The sequence below is a fragment of the Monodelphis domestica genome, chromosome 4 (genome assembly GCF_027887165.1).
Source record: "Monodelphis domestica isolate mMonDom1 chromosome 4, mMonDom1.pri, whole genome shotgun sequence".
NCBI classification, from domain to species: domain Eukaryota; kingdom Metazoa; phylum Chordata; class Mammalia; order Didelphimorphia; family Didelphidae; genus Monodelphis; species Monodelphis domestica.
In genome coordinates, this window is record NC_077230.1 from 140,073,911 (window position 1) to 140,095,274 (window position 21,364).

At 33.4% G+C, this 21,364-nt stretch overlaps 1 protein-coding gene across 7 annotated transcripts in view; it reads right to left on the minus strand.

The window, feature by feature from the left end:
- LRP1B (LDL receptor related protein 1B) overlaps window positions 1-21,364 on the minus strand; it is a 2,480,145-nt gene that overhangs the window by 767,998 nt on the left and 1,690,783 nt on the right. For all 7 annotated transcript variants that reach the window (XM_007494117.3, XM_056797188.1, XM_056797186.1 and 4 more), the window contains one exon: window positions 17,325-17,474. In XM_007494117.3, the coding sequence (XP_007494179.2) occupies window positions 17,325-17,474 (150 nt within the window). The remainder of the gene's footprint in view (window positions 1-17,324; window positions 17,475-21,364) is intronic.

The window sequence follows — 21,364 nt, forward strand, 5'->3', positions numbered from 1 at the left end:
ATGGCTTAGAAAATGTAGGTATATATATTTAAAATTTCTTCAACTAAATGACATCCTTCAGTACAAGCAGAAGAGTGAAGTGTCACTGTGTAAAAAGTATGATTGAAAGTAGAATATGTGGAAAACTATTAATTACATTGATTGAAAAAATCATTGCATACAATAATGCCAAAGAGTGTATCAAAGTGCAAGTACACCTCACATTATTCACTAGGCATTTCCTTATGAAGTTGAGTTTAAATCCACTTTATTTTAACAGACTTACATTTTAAATGGAACTTATTTAAAAGAAAGTGATGGATTATTTTTAAAGTGAAGAATTTTATAATATAAATAAAAATGATTCCCCTAGTACCCACTCTTTTATTTGTTTCATATAGTATGATTTTTAATAAAAATCCTTTCACTGGGCACATGTAGTATAAAAACATCATTAATATTTCTACCAACAGTTCATAAAAGTTGTCCTTGTAGAACACAGATGGATCAAAGGACAATGTTAATTTTGACCCAATCCACAAGAAGCAAATAGTACTCACTTCAAGAGATCAAAGAAAAACTGAGAATCTTTCCCATAAATAACATAGAATATCGGTGGGATCTTCTAATATTCTACACAGGAATTCTTAACCATATTTGTGTCATGGCTTCTAGGTCAATTTAGTCAAATATCTGGATTCTTTCTCAGAAGAAATCACTTCTATTTACATAGAGTTATGAAAATATTTTTGAAACCTAGTTCAAAGACATGCAGGGTAAAAACCCTTGCTCTAAGACCTAAATTTCATATATACGATCTTCCCAAATAAAGGTGAAATACCATGTTTATACATAATTCTTACTAAAACAAAATAAGCTATATCTATCATGAAAATATTTTCTAAATAAAAATAATTGAGGTACATGAAAATTTATTGCATTTAAGAGTATTTTATAAATTCTTTTTAATTCTAAAAATTTAGAATTTCCTTAAAGTCCAATCAAAATATAATGTAATTCAACATTTACTGAGCACTTACAAGTACTACTGGTAGTCCTAATAATTCAAAGATTAAAAATGATGTTGCCTTTTTCTTTAAGAAGCTTGATAAAGAGGTAAGTTAAGGAATATATGTTTTAAAGTAATTATATATTAACAGAAATCAAAATAATTTAATCAATAATGAAAATTAATTTTATCAAAATAACTTGAGATTCTGAAGAACAAGCAATTATTTTACAACCTGCTTAGTGGCAGATTTTTTTTTATTAAACATAATTTGGGGGGCTGAGGGAACTTCTCTCTTATAGAGTTGCTTAAATCACTTAAAAGGTAAATGATTTGCCCTAGATTAAACAACCAACTGGTGCTAAAGCCAGGATTTCATCTTGACTGACCCTGAAACTTAACACTATTCATTAAGCCATATTGCCTTCAATGTATTATATGGAGTATAAAAATTAGAACTAGAGTTAAACACATAGAACAATTTCAGAATTAATTTAAGTTTAAACTTTTAAAAATAATAATATAGATGTTGTATCTATCTATCTATCTATCTATCTATCTATCTATCTATCTATAATATACATTTCTCACAGCAAGCATCAATGGGAAAATCAATAATAATGATAATAGCTTACCTATATATCACAATTTTCACTTATATTATCTTATTTTATATCCAAAACAGTCCTACAAGCTGGGGGATACAAATATAATTACTATTATTTTACAAATAACAATACTGTGGCTCTCCAGTTTTAAGTGGTTTCTCCAAGAAGATATTGATAATAAATATTTTTAGTCCATAACTGGTGTTCTTTCTATTAACATGTTTTATTTTAAGAGATGAATTATAAAAATCAGAATATAAAAATTCCTCTAGTATTTTGGAAATGGAAAAAAAAAGCCTTTCTTCTTCTACCTGGATAAAGAGAGGCAAAGAAATCTGTCCAAGGCATCTGGAAGAATTTTCCTAACCATGGAATATCAAGGTCTGAGTAACATATTAATGATTAGGAAACACATTTCCCAAGATGTTACCAATATATTACCTAGTATATTCCCACTAGTTATATCATCTCACCAATAGTCATATTTTCCTATTGTTTATAACCCAACACACCAATGCCTCCTAATCCTGTGCTATTTTTGCTCATATACTTCTCTATCGAAAGATCATCCAGAATGCACTAAGAGCCTTCTGTGAGGTCTTAATATTTCATGAGCCCTGGACCACTACTAAGGCTGTACTTTCTATTGTTCTTCAGTCGTGATACATGAACATTCCCCCTCTTTTAAAAATTAGGAAAAAAGATTAATTTGGCAGCCTGGAATAGGGAAAAGAGTATTGGTTAGGGAATAAGAGGATTATAAAGGAGAGTATGTTGTATTTGGTGTCAGACAGACCTTTGTGTGAATTCCATCCTAGACAATGGGCATTTTAAAACATATTACCTCAAAGAAGTCACAAAACATTCTCATCCCCAGAATTCTCATCTGTAAAGTAAGAGAGCTATCTAATATAAGTCTAGTCCCTTCTGACTCTAAATTTATGATTCTAATTCCATGTCTCTTACGAACTTACTTATAAGTAACTTTAGACTGGTTGCTTAAGAACTCTGATCCTCATCTTTAGACTAGATTTTCTAAGGAGTCTTCTAGCTCTTGAACTATGATCCTAGGAGTAATTTAAAGCTTTTTCTGTCTTTTTATGCAATTCACAGAAGAAAAAAATCCAAAAGGAAACCAAGAAATAGAAAACCATTAAACAGTTCTAAAAAGGTCATGAGTGTCACCAGCATGAAATCACATCATCAAATGTCTAGTAGAAGTACTTTCTGATTGCTAGGAGATGCCCAACTCATTTTTATCTTCCTAACTATATGCATTTAAATATTACAGTTATATAAAAACAATTTTAATCATTTATTATTCCATCAGTTCTTTAACTTTCCTTTGATTGAAGCTATTTAATTTATTGTAGCATTCACATTAATTGCATTTCTTTTTACCTATCTCACAGGCTCATGTAGGTAAAATAGCATAAATCATGGCTAAAAAAAAACGTCATAGTGACTATTCCCATTTTTAAAAAAAATTTTGCCTAAGCATATGTTTTCTAACCTTGTCATTTTGAGGAGATTTAAAAATATTCTGAAATTTTTCCATATTTTCATAACTACTTCAAGAAATTAGATTGCAAATAAATATATATTTAAGGTCTATCTGCCTAAACAAATCCAATTTTTAAGCCAGTATAACATAGTGGGAAGAATGGTGGCTCTAGTCTAAGGAGGTGGGTTCCAAATCCCGCCTTTTGAGAATTACTTCCTGTATGACCTTGAGCAAATTTCTTAACCTCTTGGACCCACAGTTTTCTCATTTGTGCTTTTAAGGCTTGGAGTACTTTACTGTTCCTCATTTGATTCTCCAACAATCCTCTGAAGTAGATGCACAGGATCACCACAGTTATATGTCCTTGGAGGTCCTTTGTATCTTTGGATTTGTGATCCTATAAAACCATCTTTAAAATAAAATGCCTTTTGTCAATCAAAAAGGGGTTGCAGAGGAGGTTTACTATCTAGATATAACCTTGGACATTCATCTATTGTTATATGAGTATCAGTTAAATTAATGACAATTTTAGCTATTTAAAATAATGTTGTCTGAGAAAATCTGTAATGAAATTTTGGGTATAGTTAGTTATGGGTTTTTTTTTTTTCCCATTCATAGGACTATGCTATTTTCTTTGTTAAAGAAATCACTGACTTAGAAAAAATAAAACTTTCAATGGTTCCCTAATCAAATTGTATTCAGTCTAAGCCCCTCAATTTGGCTTTTAAAACGTTCCATAATATGACCTTAGCAACCCAAAATTATTTTCCACAATTCCCTAGACTGAAATTCTTCTTAGACTTCCCTTAAGAGAGAGGAGTTAGAGACATGTTTAGAATGACTCTAGCCCAGTTAGTTATTCATTTTGCTGTCCAAGCAACTCATTGACTTCAATCCAGCTCAGTTCTTACTCTTATTTTGTGCTCCTGATCTTTAAGGTCGCTACTAATCAAAACAATTTCTTAAAGTCCAGCTCAAACTCAGTCTAACTTTTCCCATGAAACCTTCTTTAATATCTTCAACTCTCACTTATTTATTTCTTCTGTGTAATCCCAAAGCACTAATCACAGAAGTTTGAAATTCAACTTTTAATTTTTCTTTGTATCCTGTTGCTCCTTTTTTCAGTTAGTCTTGTCCTCAGCTAAATTCTAACTGATACTTTAATGAGCATATAGTAGGTACTCAATAAATATAGATTATTAAAAGTCTTTCTTATGGAAACAATTCCAAATAATTTTAGTACCTGATCAATATGGCTTATTCCTATAAGATATCAAAATATAATCTAAGCCAACTGGAATATATATATATATATATATATATATTACACCAATTTCTATCAGAAATTCATTCTGATGTGCTATGCACAAGAGTGCATCAAAAGAAAAGGAAAACAAGTTATATAAGAAATTTTAATAAAATGTTGGAATGGAGTCAGAGATCAGAGAAGAGACATCTCATAAGCTTTGATGTAAGAACTTTACCTGACCAATTATGAATTATTTTCATGTTTTTCTAAACTGGAAGGCATTTACAACTGTAAAGAGTAGGAAAGGACCTTCTTATACAAAAACATTTATAGTAGATCTTTTTATGGTGTCAAAGAACTGGAAACTGAAAGGATGTCAGTCAGTTGGGGAATGGATGAACAACTTCTGGTATATGATTTGATTATAATGGAATTATATGTTCTGTAAGAAATTAACATGATCAAAAACAAAAAACCTGGAAAGATTTATATAAAGTGAGAAGAACCTGGAGAATCTTGTACGTAGTAACAGCAATAATCACAATGATCAACTGTGAATGAATTAACTGTTATCAACAATACAAGGATTTAGGACAACTCCAAGGGACTCAAGGAAAAAGGCTTTCCAACACCACAGAAAAAGCTAATAATGTCTCAATGCAGATTGAAGCATACGATTCTTCATTTTACTTCTTCCATGAATTTTTCTTTATTATAAAATTGTGTCCTCTTTCACATGATGAATATGGAAATGTTTATTGAAAAATGTAGAACTTATACCTGTCATCTTGGAGAGAATGGAGAGATGGGAGAAAGGAAAGAACATGGATGCAAAAATGTCAGAAAACAAGTATTCAAAATTGAATCAACATGATTTTTTAAAAGGAGCCAATTCTTAGTTAGGCTCCCTTTATTATAGTTAGAAGGTAAGGTCTAAAGTCTTGATTCCTTTTCAGACTCACTTTAAGTATTGTGCATAATACTGGGTAGATAACTTTAGCATGTCTATACAAGTCAAATCCACTACTTTGTAACTAATTCCATGTCTCCATTTTTGTGAACTGTCATTGCCCCAAATTGACGATTTACTATGATGAATTAACCTTTAAATATAGAGTCTTTTTGGATGTATTCTACATTCAAGTCTTATTGAGTTGCTTATGAAAAGGTAGCACAGCACAGTGAAAAGTCTGCTGGACTTAAAGTCAAGAAGACTACAATTAAATACTACCTCAGAAAATGAGGAATCACAGGAGAAAATCATAGCAGAAACATGCAATCTGAGAAATAGGCATGCTTCTTTAAAAACTAATTTCTGCCTAATTCATTACATCAAGATATTTTATTGAAAAAAGGCATTTAGAATAAAAAATATTCATCTAAAGTGAGAATCCTTGGAAAATCTAACAGAAAGAAACACTTTCCCCATTTCAGTCAAAATAACTATAGCATTATATTTATTCTTGAGTAAGTAAATGGACAGCTCTCTGAAATTTTGATATTGTCTGGGAGCACTTTAATATGAAAGCCTTGAATATCCCACAGGGATGCTATCTGTCCTTGTTACATTTACTGTGAATTTCCTCTTAAGCTATTATGGAGGCTCTGAAACTGGAAGGAAAGCACACAGAAAGTATGAACAAATGTCCTTAATGATTCCAATCATTAACAACTTTCAGTTGGCCCCTTAAGGCCAAATGATGAGCTTACTCAGTTAGCATTGATTTAAAACAAAAGACTTAAGCATAACTAAGTCAACAGAAGCCAAATTTTACCTGTTAAAACACTGTCTTTTCCTTTGTAAGAGAACGGTGAAAATGTACACAGAATATCTTTTTGTTTTCTGCCTGTACCAACTCCCCCACCTTTGGTTTATCCTGGAAGTAGTTAGTCAAAATTCAATCTTACCTATCAAACATTTCCATATTAAGCCTAATTTTGGCAAATTTCTACTTGAAGCAGATCAAAGACATAATGTATTTAGACAGTGACAAGAAAGAGATTAAAATTAGCTGTTGCAGTTTTAAAGTTTATAGCATATTTGTAATTAAAAGCTGATTCTTATAATCACCCTTGACTCACAGTTTCTTATATTAAGTAAAGAGGTTGGACCAAGACAACAAATTACAAGTAATTTTAGGGCTGGATGATTACTGTAGATTTCTATGAAGGAATTTATAAAAAGCACATCTCATTTTAGACAAGTGAGTCAAGTAGCTCTAGGTTCAAACCACCCCCTAAATTCCTGACAAAATGAATCTGAGTCTGAACTTTAGTTAACCTTAAAAAAAGCTGCTAGTTAATGTCCATGCAAATCCCTTCAATAGACCATATTTTGACTTGTTGGAAGAGTGACTTTTTTTCAAAATCATGTCATCTCTTTATAATCTTCTCTTTTTGTTCTCATTAGAGATGACCGGTTTTTTTATTTATTAAAAAGTACTTCAATTACTTAAAATGATCGCTATATAATCTGATATATTTTGAGATGAAAGAAATTAAGCCAACCATATTACCACCTCCTAAATTTTATGGATAAGGAAAGTAATTGTCCATTGTGGAAGAACAGAAAGAGTACTATACTTGGAGCCAAAAGACCTGGGTTCAAGTTTTGGCTCTATCATTTTCTCACTATAGAAACATAGATAAATCTATTTATTTCTGAGATAACCTACAATTTATCATGTATATGTATGTGTATATGTAGATATGTATGTATTCATATATTTATATTTATTGAGATAAATTTGTGAGAAGTAACTAGATAGTTCTGTATAAAATTATATATATATTCTTGTACATAATTGTTTACATATCTCCCCATTGGCTTGTGATCTTTTTGATGGCAGAAAGGGATTGCTTTGTTGTTGTTTATTTTATGTTTACCTTTCTTTGTAATAGTAGAACTTAACACAGTGCCTGGCCCTTAGTGTTTGTTATTCTTCATACTCAAAGAGGATCAAAGTGACATCACTATGTTGGGATCAGTTATATTGTGTTTGTGTGGCCAATGAGACCAATATGAGCTATGAAGGCTCTGCCACAGGTAGGTCCAGGTAGCAGAATGAGAGTTGTGGGTATCTCTTGTTTCTTTGGAACTACAGTAATTCTGCTTTGCTTCGGAAGCCTAGCACCTTCTTTGATAGGGGCACACCCTGCAGGATTATCCTGTACCTACAACTGCCACATCTCACAATGGATACGAAAATTCTTCAGAGAGATCTTGAGAGTGTCCTTGCACGGCTTCTTCTGATATCTGTGTAAGTTCTCTATAAAATCATCTTTTAGGCAAGCATATGTTTGGTATTCACAACTCATGGCCAGTTTATGGGAGCTGGTCTCTCTGCGGTACAATCTGAATGCCAGGCAGCTCAACTCAAAAAAGGACCTTAATATAAATTGAATAAATGCTTCTTGTCTTGACTGTGGTCCTCAATCTACTCATTTGAAAAAAGAATAGATTATATTAGAGAATTTTAAGTGCCTTTTAGAAATATAATTCTATTGTTCTGTCATGTATTGAAAAAGGTAGTAGAAAATTCCCATCTCCACTCTCTTCCCTTTCTAATTCATCCTCCAAACAACTACCATATTAATATTCCTAAAGCACATTTCTGACAAAGTTGCTTCAAGCTGTGTCAGTGACTCTTTATAGAGACAGTCAGAGGGTACAGTAGGTAAAGAATATTTCCTGGCGTCAGGAAGACCTGGGTTCAAATATTACCTCGGACACATTAATTTCTGCCTAAGTTTTTTTAACTGTAAAATTAAGTTCTTTCCTCATAGGCTTATGAGGATCAAATAAGATAATTGGAAAAAAGTGATGAGCACAGGGACTAGCACATAATAGACACTCAAAAAGTGTTATTGATTGACTGACTAGTGAAGGAAGTTTCTCACCAGGAGCTCCCAATAACAATGAAATCACATCTGAATTCTACCACACCCCAAAGAGAGTACTGTAACCCCTTTGCTTTGGTACATGCCAGATCACTTAAAATGTAGGCATGCTTGTGAAAAAACATCAATTTCTTGCTTCTGGGAGAATATCTACCGTGAAAGTGGCAGCACCCTCTTTCTATTGGTTGCAGACCTGGAACTATCTGAGACAGGGTCAGTGTCTCTGTCTTTCTCCCTTTCACTACCTCTTTATTTTTCCATGTCTATCTCTCTGTCTCTCTTGTGCTCCCTGTTTCTCTCTTTTTTCCTGCCTTATTCTCACTATTTTTTCTCTTATGGCATCCAGGGATGACAGTTTTAAACATTCATAGAGAGTTATCATGTAGTAACTGGAGAAAGGTCTAATATAGGGGAAAATACTCCCTGGAAGCATTTAAAGGAAAGTTTATAAGTCAGTTATTTGAAGTGAATATTTATTTGTAAAAGCTAATCTGACTACTAAATGGTTAAATGGAATTAAGGTGCTTGAAACCCTAAAACTGAAAGTAACGTAATCACTGGGCACTCAAGTAAATAGTAGATATGAGGGACATTCCCTTCACCCCATCAATCCTTGAGGATTCTAGAGAACCCTGGGGAAAGGTAGAAATATGTGTGGGTTTCCAGTAGTAGGAGCCAGAGGAGTTACTCTTATACTTTATAATTATCTTGAGCACATGGACTCTTTTTTAATGTTTGTCTTGCTGTCTAGCACAGAACCTAACATATAATAGGCACTTAATAAATCCTTTTATATTGAACTCTATTTCCTGTTGTGAGAGAGATTTTAGACATGAAGGCTCCTAAGTTCTGTATGAATTAAAGACTACCAACCATTTTCAAGTATAGCTTTTACTCTTTCCTTTTCAGTCTCTGTTAAACAATGTAATTATAAAATTGGCATATTTTGTAATCGGATGACCCAGGTTTGCCCAATCCCATATCTATTTGCATGATTCTTGCAATAATAGAGATTTTCCCCCCTTCTTTTGTTCAGTCTTTAGGCACTTGGATCATTTTCCCTAGCTCTTGTGTGTGAGAATATCATTATAGTCAGCTCACCAACTGTTTACACTAGCTGCAAAAAGGGATAGTGAGTTAAATAAAATCTATAACCAAAACATAATTTCAGTCAATAGTTTCAACCTCTTCCTCACAAAATTGTTTACAATAAGCAACAATGATTGACCTGAACTTCACCTCCTAAAATCTCCCAGGGGTGCTAATGGAGAAAGAAATGGCAACTGAAGGGAAAAGGAGGTGGAGAAGAAAGACCTTTATTTGCATACTGGGTAATCAGTGCTTGAATCATGTAAATATGACTGTGAATATGAGCTGTAAAAATATTACAGCAGAACCCAGTAATAGTCCATTTGAAAATTATATAGGAACATACTTCTCATAGTGGCATCATTATTTCCTGAGACCAAAGAATATCTGTGAAAGAAAATTTTCTTTAAAAGACTTACTAAATCTGAAAAAAAGAAAGATAGAGGGCAAAATGATAAATATAACTTTAAAGCCTTTATCTACTGAACATGAAAACTCATACATAACAGAAATGTTTGAAATTAGAGAAATTTATATGTTGTGTTCATATTTTAAGGAGGTATAAAAAAGAATAAATTAGGAATTATTGACTGTACAGCTTACCTCAGGGACTAAGAAGATGACAAAGACATATAACAAATTAATTAATATAATAATATTTAGAGGTACACAAATTATATAAACTTTCCAAACAAATGGCAAATGACCAATAAAATATTATTTGATTATGTTATTATTATAGTTTATACATACATACTATTTATACCCATATACAACATATATTATATCAAATATGGTTCTACACCTTTACTTTTATACATAACAATGGAAGGCCCATGGAGGAAAATTATAACAATTATAATAACTAGAGCATTAAAAATATCAGGAAAACAACTAATCTTAGGTAGATTTCAGTCTGAATTCCTTTAAACAAGATGAGAAAGGGACAACAACATAACATAATTTTTGCATAATGTTCAGAATATGGTTATGCAATTAATATATATTTTATATTCTAAAGAGTAATGAATTTTTGAAATTTATGTCAAAATTAAGTAAACATACATTGGGTTGAAATACAATATTACATTTCTTTTCTAGCATTTCTAAAAGTATAGAAAGACAGAGAAGGAGATGGAGAGAGAAAGAAAGAGTATCAGGTCCAGAACATTCATCTAAGTATTTGTGAAAACATTAAATAATTTGGACCTGAAACCTAACCTCAAAGAGCATTATATAGAATAGATGTTATAGAATATAATCAATATAATATGAATATGCAATATAAGAACTATGTCCTTTAGTAATCTCTTTGCCTCAAAGGGAAATTGCCTTGCCACATGGGGCAGTCTCAGATAATACTACAATCTAAGTAGTTGTATATCTGTGTGAGTGTGGGAGAATAAAATTCAAGGTAACCTTTGAAAAGTCAAGAAATAGCCTAGTCAATAAAGGATGGAAGGTCTACCCTAGGTTCCATGAAGCACAATCAAGAATAGAAGTTCATACAGTAAAATTCTAGTGTAGTGTCTGTAAATAGATGATTTGAAATAATCCAGGTCAACCCCTGTTTGTTGTATGCTATATTAGTACCTACAGTGTGACCTTTCATACAATTCACCAAACAGCTGCTGAGCATTTACCATGTATAAGGCCTTGTGTTAAGTTTGGGGAATCTAAAAATTAAAAATTCTAATGTCTGTCCTCTCTATCAACAATATAGGACTTACTTTAAAAATCAAGTATTTCATCAAATGTGTTTCTTTCAAGAGATCAGCATATTTAATTTGCTGATAGTATACTAAGTCCCAATTCAATATCACAAATGTTTCTGAAGGACCTAATATGTGCAAAGCAGAATCCAAGGTCATGAAAATACAAGTAAAAATTAGGTAGCCCTTGTTCTCAGCATATTTTCCCTGTATAAAATATAAGGTACAAAATAGTAACTCTTAACATGGGATTTTTAGTTTGTTTGTTTATTGTTGTTGTTTTTTAATTTTAAGACAAAAGCATGGGAAACTTCCAAGATGGAGACTCTTCTCACTGGTGCAAACTTCTTTGAAATTTATAGCCTAAGAGATTTGTCTAGGGCAATAACAGATTAAAAGATTTGCTCATGGTCACATGGCTGGTGTGTATCTCAGTGGTATGATTTGAAGCTGGCTGTTCTATCCACTTCCTACCTAGGGCCCTATCTATTATGGCATGCTGCCTCTAAATTAGCAGTAATAAAACAAGTACACAGATAAATAAATGCAACATTAGGCCAAATCAATTTCAAGAGGTAGAAATCTCTAACAACTTGAAGTGCCTGAGGACTGGGGATCATTGTAGGTGATGGCACAAAAGAGCTCTGCTTTGAAGAAAAGCAAGTATTCTAAAATTCTAAAAAGTCAAGGTTGGGAATGAATGCATTTCATATTTTATGAATCACATGTGTAGTGAAGATTGTGAACATAAAGAATGGCTAGTAGTCAAATCAACCGAAAAGAGAATCTTCAGATTAAAATATTGTGTAAAATATTATTGAAATAGTATTAAAATAACTCCTTTGAAGAAATTGGTTTTGTGTTATATTCCAAAGCCTTTGATTATGATGTGACATGTCTTTAAATGTAGATGGCCCAAATCTTTCTATATTATGGGTTAAATAATATTGATTCTAAAATAATAATAATAATATTGTTCTGGCTAGCCCATAAGTAGTTTTTCTGAATTTTGAGATCTTAGATCTAAAGGATGGAGGGGTCCTTAAAAGTAATTTAAATACAACTCCTCAATTTACAAATGAGGAAACTTTAGTGAAGGAAATTTGTCACTGGTTTAAGTTCAGGTGATTGTAAATCAAAAGAAGAATTCTAATTCATAGTCTTTGATCCCAAATCCAGTGACTTTTCATTGTACTCTGCAATCTTCCCCCCCCCCCCATTATTTCTGTGGGAAGATGCATTCTGAATTCCAAACAAAAAGGAGAAAAACAAATCTTTGGAATTCAACCTATTGATAAGTTAGAACTGTTTGAATAATTTTACCAAATAAAAAACAAAAGTGTGATTTATTCCATTTCCTGTGTCTTTCATGAGTAAAGACAATATGGTGTATGGACCCATAAAGTTTGAATCTTGATTTCATTTGCTGAAAGAATGGGAATCAATCCCAGGATTAAAGTATGCCTGACATCACATTAAACTAAAAATGTCACAATTAAAATTGGCATCATGCTGTCCCTAGAAACCCAACACCATCTCTTGAATTCATAGGCAAAACTAACTGATCATCCTATTTGAAGAGAAAGTCAAAAACTTTGTGTATGCAGTTTCTACAACTTTCATAAAATCTTATATGTGAAAGTTGGAAAGGACATTCACTATCAACGCCTAGTCAAAAGTTCTCACTTTGGAAATGATCATAAGTTGCAAAGAGGCTATGACTTAATAGAAAGTGTTATAGCTGACATTTGAATCCCCAGGTATCCTAACTACTGGTTTAATTTGCTTTTCTCAATTTGTTAGTAAACCTTCTCCATACATATGAAACAGAAATCCTGGTTAATAAAGTAGGATCAAAAATAAAAGAAAATAAACTAGGATCTATAGTAATTTGGTGAGCTAAATAACCTTTCAAAATGTCTTAAATATAGTTTATAAGGCAATATTTTATTGTATATGGACTCACTAAAATCCAATAAATTACTTTAAAATTCCATAGTACAGCTCTTTAGAGTATTTTCTCTAATTTATTTGATTTGATTACTTGATACAATATCATTTGCTAGGCTTACTGATTTAGTAGAAGGACACAAATGTAATTCATTTTGCTTTATTGTAAATGAATATGGCCTCAGGATAGTTATAGCTTTTTAAACTTTGTCCAGAATTCAAAATGCACTTCTTTGTATGATTGCCTTTTTGCAATGGTCTTTAAATTGTGATGGTATTTAAAAAATAAAATGTGTTTTTTCTCTTTATTTGGCAAATCTTGAAAACATAAACAAGTCTTTCCTCTTTGCTGTCTCAAAGGAGTATCATACCATGATTTTAAAATAACCTTCTCTTCAGGTAAAATGCTTTTAGGATATCATATTTCTAGGTACAGAGAGAAGTGTTAAGTAAGGAAGAGCAGATGCTTCCTTCTTCAGGTTACCTTCTGTCTTCTAGTCATTTTAACCTCAGAAATAATGGTCTAGGAAGGCTATAAAGCATGTTAGGGCTGTGAGTTAGAAAGACAGGCAGAGAAGCTTTGAAAGTTAAATTATTACATCATACCACATTTGGAGCAAGACAACATGAAATATTAGGGGAAAGAAGCAACTTGGGAAAGAAGAGGGATTTTTGGTTTTGTTTTAAAATATGAAAAATTATATAAAACTGTGGCTTTTGCTTTGCAGGAAAAGAGTTCTAGTGTAGTTATTCCATATTTGCTCAAGTATTGCATCCTATTTCTGGGAAATGGTCAGTACTTGATCAAAAGCTGAATTCTAAAGTTCTTACCAAATCAGCAATCATTTAACTATATTTCAAGTTTTCATTGCAATCTATAGATATATTATCAGAATGAAAAAAGATGGAAGACTGGACTATAAAATTATCAATATAGCTTGTCATGCAAAATCTCAAATTAAAAATGTATAGGGATAGCTTGGTGGCTTAGTGGATTGAGAGCCAGGCCTAGAGATGGGAGATTGTAGGCTCAAATCTGGCCCAGACACTTCCCAGATGTGTGACCCTGGGCAAATCACTTGACCCCCATTGCCTAGCCCTTACCACTCGTCTGACTTGGAGCCAATACATAGTATTGACTCCAAGATGGAAGTTAAGGGTTTAAAAAAATGTATAGATCACGCTTATGAAAATATTATACCTTTCTAAAAATATAATCTTAGTAGTATCACTTTCTTTAGAATTATAAGCATGGTATCTAATACTCAAATAAGTTAGTCTTAAAAATATAACCAAATATTTCAATATACAATATTCAACTCTATACCTTCTTATACATTATCAAGCTAGATACATGTCACCATTTGAGAATTCAGTTAACAGTTTTGAGTTTTTATTTTGTATCTTAGATATCGCCTTGATTTCACTAGCATATGGAACTCTCCATGAGAAAACACCCCATTCCAAACCAATGCTGATTAGCATCTACTATACAACTCAGAGTCATTAGGAGCTGGAGAAGTGGGGGACTGAGAGGTTTAATGACTTCGCTAGGATCACACAGACAGGTAGTCTTTCTCACTTGGAGGTTGGTCCTCTATCCATTACACCACACCATCTCTCAGTTGTAAGTATCTACTAAATAAGAAGTTCTTCCAAATTACAGAATTTCAGAGATAGAGAAGACTTTGGAGGCCATTTAGTTTAATTTCACAGGTAAGAAAAATGAGAGCACAGCAGAAAAGCTGGCAGGTCACTCAAATGGTAGTAAATCTCTCCTGACTCATGGATCAGTGTTCTTTCTACAGTATCATGATGTTTTTATATCATGATGCTTTGACTCACTTTTCATATTTAAAATGTCACATTTCCATTTAAAAGTATATATAAATTTTCCTTTTTAAAAGACCTCCATTCTTTTTAAAAATATGCTTTTTGAAATAAAAATAATTGTCTCCAAAGCAGAGACAGTTACTGAGAGTGAACAGTTTGCTTCGTCACATTTTGAATTTTTCAGGTTGTTGGCCTCTCTTCTTCCTTTTTAATTAATGCTTTATGTTTCTCTGCAAACTTACTTAGCTAATAATTGGTAGAAAGGGTACAGGGAGAGGAAAGAAATTTCAAATTAAGGGAGAGTTCTATTGATTCCTGACTATTCAAATGATGTTTAACTATAATCATAATGTATGACTGAAAATCTGTTACCCTAAAAAAGAACTACATATCCCAAGCACCCACTGACTTCCTGTCATTATGTACTTCCTATAGACAGAGGATAAAGGATGTGGGCTTTGGAAACTCCCTCTCTCTGATGTAGAATCAGCATTGTTGGTGGTGAGTGGGGTTGACTAAAAAAATGGCTAACCAGCCATGGGCTCGTGGTCTTTATTTTGTATCTTCTTTATTCCTTGATTTCTAATGATCATTAATAAATCTCTTAAAATATGATAATATTATTGAGATTTAATTTTAACTTTTATAATAAGTAACTCCGTCTTGTTTTTAAGAGTACTATTGTAGTATGCTGGGAAAGCAAGACATATAATGATGCATTGCCATGAGGGACTCCTTACACCATGTATCCTGTTCAAACAGATGTTTCTTAACTATAGTTAATTACCTGTAGTATATATCACCTTTATCCTGATTTAATTGTCTGAACCATATATCATCTAAGTCTTGTTAAACCACAAGGTTCTTAGTGATGAGGATGTTTTACTGCCAAGTATTTTGGAACTTTCTTAATGACAAGAATGTTTTACTCCTATGAAGAGTGAATCAAACTCTCTTTGTCTATCAATCAGTAACTTTTAAGTTAATCAAAATAATTAAGTAGCCCTGCTTAGTACCTTACCAGTCACAAGAGTTCACAAGTCACTTGCTAGAGTGGGTGACAACTCCAGAGGCCACTTTCTACCCCTTACTTCTACCCTCCCCCCACTTCCCCCACCAACCCCCAAACCCCTACATTACCATTCATCCCCCCTCCCCCAGTGCTAGGCAAATTGAAAGACTGCAATTGGTTCCTGAAAAGTGGGGGAGCAGCAGAGAAAACTGCTTTAAAAAGGCCAGCTCCAGGATGCAGTCATGCTCTCTGGGTTGGTGAACCAGACTAGACTTTTCCCTAGATCCTGCCTTAGCTCTCAGCTTTCGGTGGTGAGTGGAGTGATTCCTTCCTTGGATCTTCAGTGAGGAGACCCTCTCTGCTCCTTGGCACTTTGGTAGGACACTTTCTTCAGAGCCAGTTCTGGTGATACTCTTGGCAGTCTTAGTCTCATGTGCACTGAAGGTTCTTAGGAGATTCTTCAGTGTCTCCTGGCTCTTCAAAATTTTGGTTCCTAATTAGGATTTTGGATTCGGATGAGAGTCGCTTTTGGATTTGCACTTGTGGTCTGGAGACATTAGGATTAAACTCAGGGTGTTGGTAGCTAGGCAGTACTTTCTGTCTCTTTATCTACCTTTTTCCACTTTCACTCTTTCTACCTCTTTATAAATAAAGCTTCTAAAAGTCATTTTGACTTAAGCTGTAATATTTTTAAATTGGCAACCATAGTATTACTTTAGAATTCTCATATTTAGCATAAAACCTAAATTTTAAATTCTTATACTCACAAATGTTCCTGGACACTATTAATAAAATTCTCACTTAATAAAAAATACATTTTAGCAGAGAAAATGAGAAAAGAATGAGTTTATTTTCTTAGTTTGAAGGGGGACAGGGGTTCAATGCAAAAGAAGCTATGTAGAAAAATCAAGTTGAGTTTGTACTCAGAAATAATGTTCCTCTCAGTACAGTTTCATTGAAAGTAAAACATCTTGACTTCAAAGCAATTGTTGGAAGCTTTTTTTCAGGTACCCATGACACACTGGGGGGAAAGAAGTTGAAACACTGGCCAAATGGAGGCTTTTTAATTTTATTTATGGATTTCAGTATCTATTTTAACCTTTTCTCCATTAGTAGAGATAATCAGGACCACACTTTTCTGTGAATGATATTTAGGATTCCAATAAAGGATGGCATTCTAGCATGACCCAGAAAATAATTATGAAATAAGTAAAATTCACAGCAAACAGAGAAAATCAATACCGGCAAAGTTCATATTGTCAGCTGTAACACTGAAAATAAATACAAATTCAACAACCTCATAAGGCTTTAAGTGATCAAAAAGGGTGATGGGTGGGAAGGAATATAATCATAGCATATGCATTTTGAACATATTTCTGATGCTAATAGATCAGTAACTGGACTCAGCTTTCAATAGGTCATAATTTATCAACAATCAATCAATATGAAGACTCACAGCTGTAGAAAAACTGTACTTACCCATGATGGTTAGAGCAGTAGCTTTTGTTAATTCTTCTTTCATTGACTCGATCACTTCTAAATTGCCACCATCCAGGTTGCATCTATTTATGGTTCCATTTCCTGAGCTGATCCAATAAAGCTTATTCTCCACATAGTCTATTGATAGACCTATAATTAAATAATACAGCTTAAACATGATCGTGGCCACTTAAACAGTATTATTTATCTAGTACCATTAATCTAGTAGAAAAAAAATGGGACCACATACTAACTCATGAACAAAATAAACACCCTAAATATAAGAAAAATACAATTTCTTTTAAAAAAATCAGCTGATTAAGAAAATAGTGAAAATTAAATGTGAGAATAGTTATAGTTTGAATTAAGTTTTTCCTCTTTAAAAAAAAAAATTGCCCTGTCAGTAATAGTGAGCTCCTCTACATAACTACCAAACATCTCATTTATTTTTTTTAATCTATGCATAGGTTATGCAAATTAAAAATAGACTAGACTGTACCAAATGCCCCAAAAATAAACTCCAACCTTCCCATCTCCCCAATTTTTTTGTTTTCCCATAAGAATTAAAAGGAGAAAAAAGTTGACTACTAAAAACTTCAAAAGCTTTATTGTCTATAAAAATTGGAGAGTATTTATTCATTTAACAGTTACTAAAGTCACTGTCTACCTTCTTTTCTTTCTTTTTTTAACTTTTTTTTATTTGTTCATTTTCAAACATTATTCCTTGGAAACAAAGATCATTTTCCTTTCCCCCCTCCTCCCCCCATAGCTGAGTCTCAATTCCACTGTCCACCCTCTTTTCAATTGGAGAAAGTCTTGGGCCAAAAAGGAGGGAAAAAGCACCCTGGCATAATGGTAAAAACACCAACTATCTTTTCTTTGAAACCCTACCTGCTTCCAAACTTCCCTATCACTAAAGAGGTCACCACCATCTTCTCAGTCTCCCAGACTTGCAACCTACATCTCATCTTTGACTCTTTATACTCTCACACTTTATCTCTACTGTGTTTCCAAGACCTGTCAATTTTACCTTAATTACATCTCACCTATTCCCTCTTGATTCTTCTGTCAATACTACCATCCTAGTGCAAATTCTCAATATCACTCCTGGACTATTGCAATAGTCTAATGATTTGTCTGCCTAGCACAAGTCATTCTCACTCCAATTGATCCTCCACATAGTTGTCAAAGTTATAGTTTCCTAAAGTGCAACATAACCCTTATTGAATAAACTCCAAGTACATCCCTGTCACCTCCAAGGTCAAATAAAAAATTCTCTTTGACTCTTTCTTATGTCACTTCATAACCAACCCTCCCTTCTTTGCTTCTTCCCCTGTCCCAATTTCTAGTCTTCTTACACCTTATATCTTCTCCTGACTCCTCCAAAATACTCTGTGACTCGGTATCCCTGGAAGACATACTATTCCTTGAACAAGATGCTACATCTCCCATCTCTAGGTATTTTTACTGGCTCTCTCCTATGTCTAGAATGCTGTCTCCCCTCCTCTCTGACTTCAGTCTTCCCTGGCTTCATTCAAGTCCCAACTAAGATCCCACTTTAATACAGAAAGTCTTTCCTAGTCCTTATAATTCTAGTGTCTTCTTTCTGTTGATTATTTTCTATTCATCTTCTATATAGATTTTTTTTGCACATAATTATTTGCATGTTGATTTCCCCATTAGATTGTGAGCTCCTTGAGAGAACAAACTGTTTTGTGCTTTAAAAAAGTGTTCCCAGTGATTAGTACAGTCCCTAGCACAGATAGGTGATTACTAAATGTTTGCTTTACTGACCAATTTTAGTCTTGGAGGCCCAGATTTCAAATCCCAGTTTTACTATTTGATATTTATGCTTTGATAAATCACTTCTTGGGAACTCAGGTACTTAATTTGTAAAAATGAATGATTAGACTAGATGATCTCTAAGGTCCTTTCCAACTCTAAATTGTTTACCAATCTTAATTATAAAACGAATTTTGATCATATCATCAAGGTCTATTAGGAGAGCTTTCCCTTTATCAGAAACAGCATCTTTCTCCCTTCATAAAACATCTATATGTATAAGGGCATCTTAGAGAACATAGACAATCCTCATTTAGTTTGGGGGGTATGGATAGACTCTTGTCAGAAGACATATCATTTTCTCTGGACAGTGAAAGTAAGATAAAAAACAATTTTCCATATCTATTTTACTCTGATAGGAGACTTTCTAAAAATAGACTTTTCCAGGACATGAGATAACAGCAATTGGAACAATGATTGATTGTCTAAAGGGGCATATGGAAGAAGAAGACATATACCTGTGCACAAAGCCCAAGAGTAAAGCTAATCAAAAATATTTCTCAATATATTCTCCAAAACGGACAATGAAGTGAGGGGTAAATTTTGGTTCCCAATAACTAAATCAATCAATCAATATTTATTAAGCATCTTCTATACAACAGGCATTGTGCTAATCACTGGGGAAATTAAAAAAAAGACAAAAGGAGTATCTGCCCTCAGGGAGCTTATTATTTAATGGGGGAAACAACATGTAAACAAATATATACAAAGCAAACTATATAAAAGAATAAAAGGAAATGATTAACAAAATGAAACCACTAGAATTAAGGGGCTTAAGGGAAAGCTTCCAGTAGAAAGTAGGATTTAATTGGAATTTAAAGAAATCCAGGGAAATCAGTAGGTAAAGTAAAGGAAGAAAGCATTCCAGGCATTGGAGACAGCCAAAGAAAATGTCTGGAGCAGAGCAGAGAGATGGAAGTTAGAGAATATGGTAGAGATTAAGGTGTTAAAAGAATGGAAAGGTACTCCTGTCTAGATTAGGAAGAATTCTCAACATCAAAGAGCATTTTGTATTTGATTCTGGAGAAAAGGGGGAACCACTGGCATTTATTGAGTTGCAGTGAGAGGGAGGGTGACATGATCTTACCTGAGCTTTAGAAAAAAACAATTTAGTGTCTACATGGAGGATGTATTGGAGTCAAGAGAGACTTGAGGCAGGAGAATCATTAGAAGCCTCTTGAAGTAACATGTGTGAGGTGATGAGATCCTTCACTAAATTGGTGGCAGTGTCAGAGGAGAGAAGAGGGTAAATCAGAGAAAAGAGGACTTATCAGCACATCTAGCAACAGATTAAACATGGTGGGGTGAGAGAGAGTGAGGAATCCAGGATAACTCCTAGGTTGAGGGATAGGGAAAATGGTTGCCCTCTATGTAATAGGGAAGGATGAAAATGAGAGATTTAATGGGAAATAAGAGAAATTTGGGAGGAATTATAATGACTTCTATTTTGAATACAATGAGTTTAATCTAGACTTCTAGTTAGAAAAGGGAGATTTGTTGGACAAAGTCAGCTTTGTGATTTGCCTAATGATTAATCTGAAATTTAAGAGTTTTCAAGTTCAGGAAATTGAGCAATGGACCTTCCAGAAAGAGAAGAGAATTTCCTCAACAAAGTTGACACATGTTCCAAAACCATAAATACCTTGCCAGCTTCCACTATTTCAATGAAAGTGAAGAGGGGAAAGGTGGGAGGTAAGAAGCATTTCTATCATACCAATCATATGTCAGTCAAGCAATATGTTCAAGTGTTTTTGTAAATATTTAATTTTTATGTTCACAACAACTCTGTGAGGTCGATACATATTATTTCCATTTTACACTTGAGGAGAGGATAAGTGACTTGTCCAGGATCACAAAGATAATAAATATCTGAGGCTGGATTTGAATTCAACTTTCTAACTCGAAGCTCTATTGACTAATCCACTTACTGCCTTTAAGGGAAATCTAATGGAAAGGGGGTATTTTTATTCAGCAGCTTTAAATTATTCCCCTTCTTAGGGGAAGATTATGGGCTATTGTCCACAAAGCTGCTTTCCTCTGAACTTGGCCTTCTTGTTCCTTACATGGTGTATCCTTCCTCCAACCTTTCAGTTTTCTTATCTGTTTTGTCTTCCCCCATTAGTTGATGACCTCCCTGCAGTCAGAGACTGTATGCCCAATCCCTGGCATATAGTAAGTAGTTAATGTTTATTGACTGA